At 44.7% G+C, this 13666-nt stretch overlaps 1 protein-coding gene across 6 annotated transcripts in view; it reads right to left on the minus strand.

Annotated features, from left to right (window-relative positions):
• The window catches only part of abca2 (ATP-binding cassette, sub-family A (ABC1), member 2), an 82307-nt gene that overhangs the window by 25667 nt on the left and 42974 nt on the right, over positions 1-13666 (minus strand). For all 6 annotated transcript variants that reach the window (XM_065011711.1, XM_065011709.1, XM_065011708.1 and 3 more), the window contains exons 3-17: positions 11704-11815; positions 11011-11180; positions 9754-9875; positions 8913-9026; positions 8650-8826; positions 7958-8179; positions 7103-7470; positions 6593-6752; positions 5472-5600; positions 5036-5203; positions 4392-4488; positions 3933-4106; positions 2697-2799; positions 1576-1690; positions 878-1068 (exon numbers count right to left, since the gene is read on the minus strand). In XM_065011711.1, the coding sequence (XP_064867783.1) occupies positions 878-1068; positions 1576-1690; positions 2697-2799; positions 3933-4106; positions 4392-4488; positions 5036-5203; positions 5472-5600; positions 6593-6752; positions 7103-7470; positions 7958-8179; positions 8650-8826; positions 8913-9026; positions 9754-9875; positions 11011-11180; positions 11704-11815 (2422 nt within the window). The remainder of the gene's footprint in view (positions 1-877; positions 1069-1575; positions 1691-2696; positions 2800-3932; positions 4107-4391; positions 4489-5035; positions 5204-5471; positions 5601-6592; positions 6753-7102; positions 7471-7957; positions 8180-8649; positions 8827-8912; positions 9027-9753; positions 9876-11010; positions 11181-11703; positions 11816-13666) is intronic.

The raw sequence follows: 13666 nt of genomic DNA on the forward strand, positions 1-13666 counted from the left end.
GTTAAGAACAAATTCTTATTTACAATGACGGCCTAGCAAAAGGCATAAGGCCTCCTGCGGGTATGGGGGCTGGGATTTAAAAAAAAAAATATATATATATAGGACAAAACACACATCATGACAAGAGAGACACCACAACACTACATAAAGAGACCTAAGACAACAACATAGCGTGGCAGCAACAGAGGTTAAGATGAGGTGAAGGTGCTGAATCTCCTCTTCCCTTTAGTTTGCTCCTCAAATCCACGCACCTTGGTTGAAGAGTGAGGTAGCGAGTGTTTCTATTTGCTAGCATTTACCGACCGTGCACGTTTCCTCGGGACGTCTTGCAAAGGAGCGGAGTCACTGTCGGCCTGATACATGAAGGAGAGAGCTTTTTTTTTTTTTAATAACGCGTTTCTTTCTCAACGAACGTGGACGTGAAAGGGAAACAACTTTTGTCAAATCAGCCGTTGAACACCGCAGTGACTCGTTAAGAGTCGTTAGATTAATCTCTAACACCTTGAACGTGTGTAAAGGTCACGGCTGCTTTGAGATCACGGCTTTCAGTGAGGACTGCAATAACAGTCAGAGAGAAACCAGTCAAAGCAGAAGTTGCAGTTGCCCCCTAGACACTGTTAGTGGTGAAATGGTGAAGATTTCAGGAAGGTAAACTGATCCTATATCTGTGCCTAAGGCCATGGCAACTTCTGTCTGGGACATAGACAAAGTTGAAAGCTGCACATACGCTCCCAATGATTATAATGGTTAAAAGAGCAGTGTGCAACTTTCTTTGTCGTACAATATTATGTTCGTCTGCACTTCTCCTACTATTTTGGCTGTGTGTCAACTCATGCTTTTTACTCGACTAACGTCAGAGCAGTAGTGGTGCCATTACCAGAACATAATGGTGGCGATGGCGTAGATGGAGAGGAAGAGCCAGATGATGAAGATGTCGCTGTGGAGGAGCACCCGACCGTACTTCAGGATGGCCGTCAGGGCCGTCACTGAGATGGACAACTGGACAAACCCAGTGATGAACCAGGCCACCCAGTGGACCGCGTTGTTCAGGCCCATCATCTTCATCACCTACAGACCAGGCAGGAAGGATACAGGTTACTTTCCATAAGAGGTTATTCCTCTTATTTACTCTTACAGTCACTCATATGGATGTGAATGTAACCTCAACCCCCCCTCCCATCCCCAGATATGAACAAAATATTCTGAATATGAAGAAGAAGAAAAAAACGCATACAATATTATCATAGGAATTCAACTTGGAAAACATTTAATTGAAATCCATATTTCTCCAGTAGGGGGCAGAAGAGTGGCAATAAATACGAGTGACATCATCTTGCTCTCGGATGCCGAACAAAGGCAGAGAAAAGATGGCTTTAGTGTTGCTGCTCCAATGTCACAGACAGACAGACATTGGATAGGAGATGCATTCTAAATAGCACCCTTTTCCCGATATAGTGTACCAATTTTGACTAGAGGTCTGGTCAAAAGTATTGTACTACAAAGGGGTTGCCATTTTGGAACACACATGGAGAGCCTAGTGTAGACAGGTGAGCAGGCAGCTGCAGGCAGTCTCACCTCTTTGAGCCGGTGCTCCTTCTCCGCCACAATGTGTTGGATCATCATGGCTACAGAGTAGACCCAGGAGATCACCATGCACAGAGGCATCATGTGCTCGATCACAAACAGGAAGCTATGGACCAACGACAGACAGAAGAAATCACTCGCTCAGTGCTAAACCTCATTTAGATCTATTCTTGAATCATTTGGCAGTCGAGCAAGTTGAGGAGACTAAACTGCTGGGCGTAACCCTAGGTAGCAAGCGTTCACGGTCAGAACTTGCTCAAATGAGAAGAGGCCCTTCCATGATAGGGCGTCGCTCTGCTTTCTTGACATCTCAGTCGACCAGACAGGTCCTACAAGCCCTAGTTTTGTCACACCTGGACGACTGCCCAGCTATGTGGTCATGTGCGGCAAAGAAGGACATAGGTCAATTGCATTTGGTCCAGAACAAAGCAGCACGTATCGCATTTAGTTGTACACGGAGGGTACGTGTCAGTAACATGCACGTCAGTCTCTCCTGGCTCAAGGTTGATGAGAGATCGACTGCATCACTAATGGTCTTTGTGCGAGGTATTGATGTGTTGAAGGTGCAGAACTGTCTGGTCAAGCAGTTGGCAGACAGTTTGAACACTCATCGGTACAACACAAGACATGCAACCAGAGGTCTCTTCACAGTCCCTAGGTCCAGAACCGAGGCGGGGAAACGCACAGTATTAAATAGAGCCATGACGACATGGAACTCTCTGCCACCCCAGGCAACTCAAGCTAGCAATAAAAACAGTTGAACAAACACTGATAAAGGGGACTGTGAAGAGACACACGCATTTTATATATCTTGTATTGTAATTTGCACTTTACTATGTATTAGACCTAGATATTGTGTGTACTGTATGTACTAACATACATTTAGTACATACAGTACATTTTAAATGTACTTCAGTCTTTGACTAATCATGTTATGTACTATCTATCTACCTATCTATCTAAATGTGCAGGGCCAATGTAAGTTGATTACCTCAGATAGAAATAGTGCCAGAATGAATGGTTATTTTGGCCACAGTCCCAGGGTAGAGCAACTATAAGAAAAAGCCAATGTGAGTAGAGGAGAGGTATATTGAGAGAGTTCCAAGTCTTACTCGTCTCTTGTGTAGCAGGGGTAAGGGAACATCTGAACATAGTTGCCAGGCTCCACCACGTCATGGCCCACAAACGTGTTAATGATGGCTCTCTCCATCATATCTGAGGACACACACACACACACACACACGGCAGAGATGACAGGGCCACGCTACACCTTAGTGAATAAGCCTTCCCATCAAGTTTTCCACAAAACATACGGAGAGAATGTGCTGGATCTGCAGCTTGGCGTTGGTACCCACACAGGTGTGCCCACCTCAAGATCACTAGGGTAAGCATTTTACCCCAATAAACCCTTATCTTAATAAAACACCAGCAAAAAAAATGTGTTTGACATAACAATTGTGTCCTCCGTGAACCTGACTTGGTCAGCTGATTTATAGTCTATGTACAGTATAGCCTATTTATAGTTTTGCCTTCGGCAGATAACGCTGAGACAACAAGTACAGCTTCGAGTTTTGAGACGTCTTCTTTACTACTAAGCAAGGTGGAATGAGAAACATACCAACGACACAACAACATCTGGAAATGCCATACCAGCATTCCAATTCTGTATAAAACACGAATTAGAGCCAACCGTTTTCTTCATATTAATTCATTTGAAATAGCCCAAGTGCCAATCTTTTCTCCTTTGGTTAAAGGGATACTTTGTGATTTTGGCATGCTAGCAGATATCCATAGACTTCCAGTCATTGTGCTAACACTAGTTAGTATTGGCTACCTTTAACTTCCTTCATACTGGACGCAGACATAAAATGTTATCCACGAGTTCATCTGACTCTGGGGAAATAGATAGTGCCTCATTGCCAAAATCCAGAAGAATCCGTTTAATGTCTTTGTGGCTGTGATGCTGATGATAATGGCTAGAGTTGTCTAAAGTGGTCTAGAGTTAGATAGAATTGTCTAGAGTTGGCTAAAGTTGGCTAGAGTTGTCTAAAGTTAGCTATAGTTGGCTAAACGTGGCTACAGTTGGCTAAACGTGGCTCCAGTTGGCTAAACGTGGCTACAGTTGGCTAGAGTTGTCTAAAGTTAGCTATAGTTGGCTAAACGTGGCTACAGTTGGCTAAACGTGGCTACAGTTGGCTAAATGTGGCTAGAGTTGGCTAAAGTTGGCTAGAGTTGTCTAAAGTTAGCTACAGTTGGCTAAACCTGGCTAGAGTTGGCTAGAATTGACAACATTTCAGTCTACATTTACAACACTTCGGTAGACAACGTGGAGGACTCTGCTCACGTACCCTGGATCCACACGAAGCCGTAGAGGAAATAGAACTTTCCCCCCGTGTTGGGCCCTGGGCGCCAGTAGGCCCGGCGGATCTCGTTGGTTTTCTCTGTGAAGCTGGAGTTCTGCCTGATCTTATAGAGGACATGAGGAGGCAGGGAGCCATCTAGGTTGGTCTGGAATATCACACCTGGGTGAGAGGGAGGGGGAACATTATGTACAATAAGCTTTTGACATTATTTCCTCATAATATGAAATCTATTGCCGATCGGAGGCTAGCTGCATGCCGTAGCCACTGTCCTCTCAGTAAAATCCATCTGGCCACCGGGCCTGGCCATTAGCCACGATCTGTTTTTAACCGTAAAGTCTAATCGAGTGCCAAAGACACGTTTCCATTTTGTGATAATGTAATGGACAGTAAAGTTCTTATGATTACATCAAGTCGTCTGCCCACTGCAGTGGTGAGTGTACTCACTGGCAAACACTGAGATGTTATCATGGTAAGCTTGGTTCAGTGTGTAGTTGACGATGCTGTCCTCATCCGGAAAACCCTTGAAGATATCCACACTGACCTGGAACAAGAAGAAGAAGAAGAAGAAAGAAGAATCCTTGCAGTTAATGGGAAATTGTCTTCTGCCTTGATCCCAACCAGATGGCAGCCACAGTACAGCGCCAACCCCCAAGAGCACAAGAAACGTCTATATCGGCAACATAGGCAATAATAGTCCCTGCCCTGGGCTCTGGTCAAAAGTAGTCAAACATATAGGGGAATAGGGTGCCATTTGGGATTAATCCTGGGACTATTGAATGGAGCTTTGCATCCTTGTCCAGAGCGGATTATCGGTGCTCATATTACTGCACGCCTGCTGTCTGTGTCCGGATCAATATACAGCACTCAAGTTCCACTGCTCTTCCTGTGTCAGTCTGAATCAGAACGCCCATGTCTACAGTTCTTCCTGCCCGTACACCAGAATCTTATAAAGCTCTCATGTAATGGATAGTGACCTTGGGTGTTCTTTCCAACCAGGACTACTACTACTAGATGTACTATTCATCTCTGTTGTTTTGTGTGTGTTTGTGTGTTTCCTTCTTTCTTTTTCATTCAAGTTTCATACTGACCTTGGACATGAAGTGTGTCCAGCCACAGGCGGCGTTGTCAATGGTGTCCAGCTGCTCCAGCAGGGTGGAGGTGTTGGGCAGGGTGTAGTTGCCCTCCAGCAACCCACGCAGCAGATCACTGTCTGTCCCATTCAGCGGTTCCGGGTGACCACGTAGGTCAGAGGTCAACTAGGAAGAGGAAAACATAAGCAGTTAATGCACAGGTAGGCATATCCATGGGCTTATTGTCCAGTAGTGTGTATGTGTTTATGATACAGTGTACATATGGGCTTATCAGGCAAGATATGGACTGTATTAATATACTGTGTGGGGGACAATAATTTTTTTCAAGATTGCCAGTTAAATCTTATGCCATTTATCAGACAATATTACCTTATGAGGTGAGGTGAATAGTGTCTGTTACTGTATATGAAGAGAGGTAAAAGCTGTGTGTTACCTGCTGCATCCAGGCCAGGTGGTGGTGCAGCTTGCCCTCCTCCAGATAAGTCCTGAGCTGGGCAGAGATGTTGAGCCACACCCGGGCGTAGTGAGTCACGTTCCCCACAAACGCAAATGTCTCATTGGCCTTCACACAGAAGCAGAGTCACGGGTCACCGACACAGAAGAAGCTATCCCAGGCCTAGCTCTGGTCCAGGGTGTTAGGTGCAGCTTGCTGGTGCTGCGGGCTTCCCAGTGTCAGCAAGCCACATCCTGAAGCAGAGCTATCCCAGGCCTAGCTCTGGTCCAGGGTGTTAGGTGCAGCTTGCTGGTGCTGAGGCTTCCCAGTGTCAGCAAGCCACATCCTGAAGCAGCGCTATCCCAGTCCCATTAACGTCTCGTTACTCGATCCACATCCTTTCAACTGTCCTTTTCTGTTGAGTCCCTTCTGTGGCCCTTCCCTCTGCTCTCTGCCTCTCTCCCTCCCTCTCTAGTTTTGTTAATTTCGTAAAACCCCTCCCTCCTCCAGTCCTCTGGCTAAGATAACAAATCTAGCTATAGACCATCTGCCAATAACAAGCCGGTGGTAACTAGTGGGATGTACAGAGAAACAGAGAATCAATGGCCAGTTGTGCATATGTTGTGGTATAGCGAGACCCCCGGGGACTGAGGATCTCATGATTCATCTAGCCACGCATAGACTTCCTACACATCTTGCCCTTAACCCGATGTACAGAACATGGTAGCTACGTGATTAATGTGTAAAGCTGGGATACAAATGACCATGGGGCTCCTAGTGAATTTCCAACATTTTCTCAATACACTGTGAGTCTCAAAGTGTCTGACAACAGCTAGGCCGTATAAATGAATGAAAAAACTGGAGCACCGGCTATCCTCCATTTAGTCTTGGCATTTGGAAATAGATCACATCTTGTGTACGTAAGCACCCGCTTTCCTCGTACTTTATCAAATGAATATAGACCATGCCTGGGCAGCAGTGTGCATAGCTCTATAGCCTAATGACACCTGAATAACTCTATTACAGTACACTGTCTAGGTACAAGTCACTGTGTAAATGCTACAGTACATTCACGATAACGATAGTTGACAGAGCTTGAAAGAACATGGTCATGTACTTGCCTTCTGAATGACTTTGTCCACCTGTGAGCCGATGGGGGAGTAGAGGATCTTGGGATTTGTAGTCATCAGATGCACTAGTAAGCCCAGATTGCGCTGCTCTTTACTGGTAAAGCCCAGAGAGCTCATATTCCCTTGCTTTAAAGCCTCTGGCTCAATGATTCTGGAGACAGTAGACAGGGATCAACAACTTCAGCCTTTACGGCATAGGTGTACAGAACTGTGTTTCTCTACTCTGGCACCAGCCCAGTTCTAACACACCTGATTTGCATTGTATCAATTTAAAACATCAGGGCCCTTGATTAGGTGAATCAGGTGTGTTATTATATGGCTGGAACATAAGCCTGCACAACCTGTAGATCTCTAGCCTGGTCCCAGATCTGTTCGTGCCCAAGCAACTCCATGGGTGACAGGGAATTGGCATGATAGCATAAACAGACTAGCACTCATGCAATTGGATCTGCAGTTAAATAACAATGGCAGAAGGAATGATCCTATTACATAGACACAAACCTGTTGTTCCCACACAGAATAGGCTGCAGCCCTGCCCACAGCTGCACAAAGGTAGAAAACGAGTGAGGGTTCTCTTCTTTCACATTCTCTTTCTCTCGTCCTCTCCCCTCCTCTCCGCCCTCCTCCCAGGGGTTCTCGGTGGTGTTGGGCCCCCAAGTGGTGGCGTTGAGGGACCAGGAAGTGGTGGTGTTGGCTGGAGCCCCAGGGGGGACGTGGCCAGCACAGGCCCCCTTGGGGAGCAGGCGAGCCAGGCCTGACAGCAGGTCTACATCCCTGAGGAGCTTCTCCACTTCAGCCAAGTCCTTCAGCAGAGCACCCAGGTGGGACTGGGACAGAGGGGCCGAGGAGTTGGCTGGCTCCAGACGCAGCTGGAGAGAGGAGGTCGAAAGGTGTGGAGAGACAGAAGAAAGGGGGAAAGTATGAGAGCGGGAGAAAGAAAGAAAGAAATTAAGAAAGAAATTAAGAAAGAAAGAAAGAAAGAAAGAAGAAAGAAAGAAAGAAAGAAAGAAAGAAAGAAAGAAAAAGAAAGAGAGAGACCGATGTGGATAAGAATCAAAGGGAGAGAGAATAATGAGTATTAGAGATAGATACTGAGATAGATAGGGAACTAAGATAGATACTGAGGAGCCATAGAATTCCAAATACAAGATCCACAGTATTTATTTATGTGTGTTTGATGAGGGAAAAGCACCTCACCACAGGGATTCTCAGTTCAAAGCAGCCATTGAGTGTGTCCCAAATGGCATCCTATTTCCTATATAGTGCACTACTTTTTTTTATGGGCCCTGGTTAAAATTACAGCACTGAATAGGGAATAGGGTGCCATTTTGGATGAAGCGATTGTCTCTAATGTACCTTGTCAATGAGGCTCTGTGTGTCTATCTGCTCTCGGAGCTCCTGGCTCATCTCTCCAAAGCGCTCAGTCCTTTGTCCCGCCCCACCTCCACATGCTGCGCTGCGATAGGCCTGGAGCAGGGACTGCTGCTTCTCAGGAACCAATAGGATCTTGCTCAGCTCACTAGTCCCAGCCTCCCCACAGGTAAGCATTTCCAACATGGCACCAGTCAGGAGAACACCCTTTGAAAAAACAATCAAGAGCACATTCAATACAATTCACCATCATCAGCATCATCATCATGTATGGTATCAATTATTTCAGTGGTAGTCTTGTAAAGGCTATTGATAAAGGTAATTGGTTCAGGGTATACGATAAAGGCTATTGATAAAGGTAATTGGTTCAGGATATACGATAAAGGCTATTGACAAAGGTAATTGATTCAGGGTATACAATAAAGGCTATTGATAAAGGTAATTGATTCAGGGTATACAATAAAGGCTATTGATAAAGGTAATTGACTCAGGGTATACAATAAAGGCTATTGATAAAGGTAATTGACTCAGGGTATACAATAAAGGCTATTGATAAAGGTAATTGACTCAGGGTATACAATAAAGGCTATTGATTCAATAGAAAAAAGACAGGAAGAAGGAGGGAAGAAAAGGGGGATGATTCAGATAGAGGAGGATAGATAAGATAAGCAGTGCACCTCCACCTCCTTCAGTCCCTGAGGGTCGTATCTCTGGCCTGCCCCTCCTCCTGCTAGGCCTAAAGCCTGGGACATGAGTTTGAGTAGGGCCTGCCGATGGGCTGCTTTGGTTGGGTCTCGTAAAGCTTTGTGGATCAGTCCACCATCCAGACTTTGCATGACTCCCAGCATCTTCTCCTGAGGGGACGATAGGAGGGGATTACTGCTGAGCTAATACACAGACTCAGATCAATTTAATTCAATATTTCCCATTAGTAGCCTACCTCCAGTTGAAGTATCTTCTCTGCAGGGGTATGTGTGGTCTCTTTTTCCCCTCCAGAACTGTGACTACTCCCTCCTCCAGTTCTGGGGTACAGGCCAAAGATCAGGTTGAATACCTGCAGTTCAGCAAGTGAAATAGAGGACCCACACACTCAGAGAACCGGAAGATAAACACACACACGCACGTGCACACACACGCAAACACACACACACAGGTGGCAGACAGGACTTCAGCATTTGTTCGCATAGGGAAAGCTGTCAGAAAAACAGGATACTGAGGAGAAACAAGGAGGGACAGACAGAAAGTGACTGACTGGAGAAGATAAAGATGAGGACCTGATGCCAGGCCTAGACAATTAACTGAGACAGAGATGGAGGGAAACAGAAAGGTGGGAGGCACCGAGCCATATATTGATACTGTATGATTCAATGTCATTCCTCAATGACAATACGTCTTTGCCAAATCTGTAATCTTGGCAAACGGGTGTATATTCAAATTTAGATGTCAAAATTGTGTTATCTAAATGTAAATATACCCAATAGCCAAGATTTCAGATTTGGCAGTCTATACTAACATTGTTTCTTACTTCCTTGTTCATCAGTCATGTCACAACATTTGAATGTAAACCCTGCATTACCCCATAACTAAAACAGTCCCCAGGGGGTAGATGAGGACTAGGTACAGTGTGTGTGTGTGTGTGTGTGTGTGTGTGTGTGTGTGTGTGTGTGTGTGTGTGTGTGTGTGTGTGTGTGTGTGTGTGTGTACATGTGTGTGTGTGTGTGTGTGTGTGCGTGTGTGCGTGTACATGTGTGTGTGCACATGCATGTGACAGGATCACCGACCTCTTTGAGGTTGACAGGAGTGGAGAGCAGCAGGCTGGCCGTGTCATTGGGGAGGGACAGATTCCTGACCAGGAACTGATGGAACACTGACTGGTTCTTCAACACACTGGCTACTGTGAACCCTGCAGGGCAGGAATCACACAGCACAACCACAGATAATATACATGAAGACTTCCAGGAACTGTTTATCCAATAGAAATCGCACAGAACAGTGTCAAATGCAGTGTACGTACATCCAATAACTTGTAGGTGCCGGGTACAAAAATAAACGAATGGGATTAAGATAGATAAGCTACTCTGAAAATGTAGTTTACCAAGCTACCAATTACTTCACACTGGAAGAAATTAAGCTACACTAAAGCTACCCTTTAGAAAAATATAATTGACTTAACTAAAGTTACTTTGAAAAAGTAGTTCAGTACATCCAAGCTACTTTTTGAAGAATTATCATATGTACATCTGAAATGTCATAGACTACAAATTGCAAGACAGATCACTTTGGGGTCATATGCTAACAGAAGGTGTAATTTAGCATATTCAACACAAAAACTGTGTTTCAAGTGAGAATTAGGCAGGTCGGATGATGAAAAAGAAAGGAAATGATTGCCTACTTCACCCAAAAACAGTACTGTGTAGTTCCAGTAGTTAGCTACACCACTACATGGAAAAAAAGTAATTAACTACTGAAAATACTACCTAGATTGAATTTTAGTTCAACTACTACCAAGCTACTGCAAAACCTAGTTAAACTACATGTAGTTCAGTACTCCCCAACACTGCAAACAGATGAATGCTCCTGCAGTTTATTGTGTAATGTTTCAACCCAAAGGTCTTTGTCCTCCTGAAACTTTTTTGTGCATGTGTATCACTTGGGTGTGGTACGCACACACACTGCAGGAAATCACTGTCCAGAGGGAGCACTTGTTTCTTGCTAGAATTCCTCAAGCTTATTGATTTCCGTGCTCTGAAAGGACAAACACAAACCTTTGATTTGAAAGGTTAAATTGCTTGTCTTCCAAATCTGTCTACAGCTGGTGTCCTCAATATTGAGAGCAGAGGTAGTTTAAAGAGGTACAGGTTTACTGTAACACAGACACACACACACACACACACACACACACACACACACACACACACACACACACACACACACACACACACACACAGAGCTGTTTAACCGTGTTACCAACGGTTATGGACCATCATGAAAATAAAATAACTGTCATAACCTTTAAAAAATAAATGTGACACACACACCTTGGCTGGTGTTGAAATTGTTGTCCAGTGGGTAGGGCCCTGCTGATGTGCTGAGGCTCTCCAGGTGTTGCTGTAGGGACTCCAGCTCCTGGCCCAGTCCTGGCCTGTCTGCTGTGAACAGGTGGTTCTGTAACACCACCTCACGGATCCGCTCCAACAACTGGGTGACACTGGGAGAGGGGAGAGGGAGGGGTGAAATAGAGGTGAGTGAGGGAAAGAAAGGTGGAAAGAGTGGAGGGAGTGAAAGGAAGGGACAAAGAGAGAGAGAGTGAGAGAGAGGGAGAGAGAGAGAGAGGACAGATGAGATGAGAGAGAGAGAGAGAGAGAGAGAGAGAGAGAGAGAGAGAGAGAGAGAGAGAGAGAAAAGGGAAAAGAGAGCATATTGAGAGAGGTGTGGGGTCTAGTTATAGATAAGGACACAATGACAGTCCCCTCCCATTAGGAGAGGCCAACAAATAAAAAAACTAAGCAGAAGGAGATTAATCAATCACATGCATACAATTACAGGTAATGACCACCATCGAATCCTACTGTTAAGTGTTATGGACATTAACACTGTTAGGACATTAGTGCTTAGTGACATTAAACTATTAGCTGCCTGTCATAAAGAGGAGAGAAACAGAAGGGGTAGAGGAGAGAGAGAGAGAGAGAGAGAGAGAGAGAGAGAGAGAAAGCTGGGACTGTTTAACTCACGTGGAGTTCTTGTACTGTAGGAAGCCAAACTCGTCCCTCTGGCCATCGGGACACAGAGACTGCATGATGGGAATGATGCCTGCTGAGGTGAGGGGAGCTGCGCTGTAGAAGGCTGGACATACAGGATGGACACCAGGGAAGGACAGGGGGGACAGGTGGTAGGTAGGGAAGACAAGAATTGAGAGAGAGAGACAGGGATAAAGAAGGGCAGGGAGAGATAGGCAGGACACAGATAGGTAGGACAAAGAGATATGTTTCACAGGAAAAGCAAGGAAGAGAGAGAAGGGAGAGGTTTAAAGAATTGGTTGGGAGGAGGTTGGAGGGTTTGAATGTGAAGACCAAACCCCAAAAAGTATGTCAAATGAGTAAAGAGAAAAAGTGAGAGGAAGTTAGAAAGAAATAAGAAAAACCCAGAACACAGATAACACATAGTCAGTAGCCAGAGAGGAGAGGGACCAAGATGTCAGGGCTGAATTCTTGGACATAATGTCATCATTCTGTCTCAACAAAATGCTACTTTTGTTCCTAAACCACTCATAAATTGTGACTGCTGGACACACTTTCACCAAGCCTGCAAAAAAAACTAGGTCTATACTAACAAGGTCTGGACATAATGAAAGGTGTCCCGCAGGGGTCGATTCTGGGTCCTGTACTTTTTACTGTTTACATTAACAATATTGATGTCTGTAAAAATGTTTTACCTGCACTTGTATGCCAATGATATGGTTGTGTACGCTATTGTCTGCCTTCATTGTACTAAAGAAAAACTTTATTGATCTGAAATTAGTATTGAATGCAGGTAAAACTAAATATATGTTGTTCTCTAGAGTGCATAAAAATAACTTAATTTAAGCATATGTACTTTGGATGGTGTTCATATTGATAGTGTCCCTACTTACAAATACAGTATCTGTGCATCTGGATAGATGAAAGGCTGTCTTTTAAAAAACATATTGATGACTTAGTTAAAAAGCTAAGAATGAAAATGGGTTTCTTCTATAGAAATAGGTCATGCCTCTCGCTAAATAGTAGAAACCAGATTTTTAAGTCGATGCTCCTAACAATTCTAGACTATGGCGACATCTTCTATATGAACACAGCTGCAACTTCATTAAAGCCGTTAGCTACTGTGGATACAGTTTATCATAGCGCACTGTGCTTTACTACGGGCAACAGTTTTAGTACTCATCACTCCATTCTCTACCAGAAAGTTGGTTGGCCCTCTGATGTCACGTAGATTGATACTTCTCTTTTCGATTTTTACTTTTACCCCTTTTTCTCCACAATTTGGTATCCAATGGTATCCAATTGGTAGTTACAGTCTTGTCTCATCGCTGCAACTCCCGTACGGACTCGGGAGAGGCGAAGGTCGGGAGCCATGTGTCCTCCGAAACACGACCCGACCAAGCTGCACTGCTTCTTGACACAATGCCCCTGTGTCGGAGGAAACACCGTACACCTGGCGACCGCGTCAGCGTGCATGCGCCCGGCCCGCCACAGGAGTCGCTAGAGCGCGACAGGACAAGGACATCCCCGCCGGCCAAACCCTCCACTAATTCAGGGCTCATCTGTAAAAGAGACCATGTCTCAGTATGACTCCCTGATAAAATAAAGGTTAAATCAAATAATACTGTACAGTGGAATGGTCCATGTTTCCATGACTACCGTGGAGAGTTTTTCTTAACCTTTCTCTCTCAGCAGCTCCATCCATCCGCCTAGCAACAACACTCTCTATTCTCTTCAATGATACATCCAGTTCATCCCTCATATTACACTGTCATGCATCCCTTTGGATAAAACAATAAGCATCCTAACGATGCATATCCTGGCTATCAACAAATAGGCCACTTTGAGAATGTATTGTTTGATATAACGGTTGCCTTGATTGGCAATGTAGAGCGCTACGTATTACGGATATTACTAAAAGCTCTTTGGGATCTAGGTCTATAAATTATTAAACTGA

The sequence above is a fragment of the Oncorhynchus nerka genome, linkage group LG27, assembly GCF_034236695.1.
Source record: "Oncorhynchus nerka isolate Pitt River linkage group LG27, Oner_Uvic_2.0, whole genome shotgun sequence".
NCBI lineage: Eukaryota > Metazoa > Chordata > Actinopteri > Salmoniformes > Salmonidae > Oncorhynchus > Oncorhynchus nerka.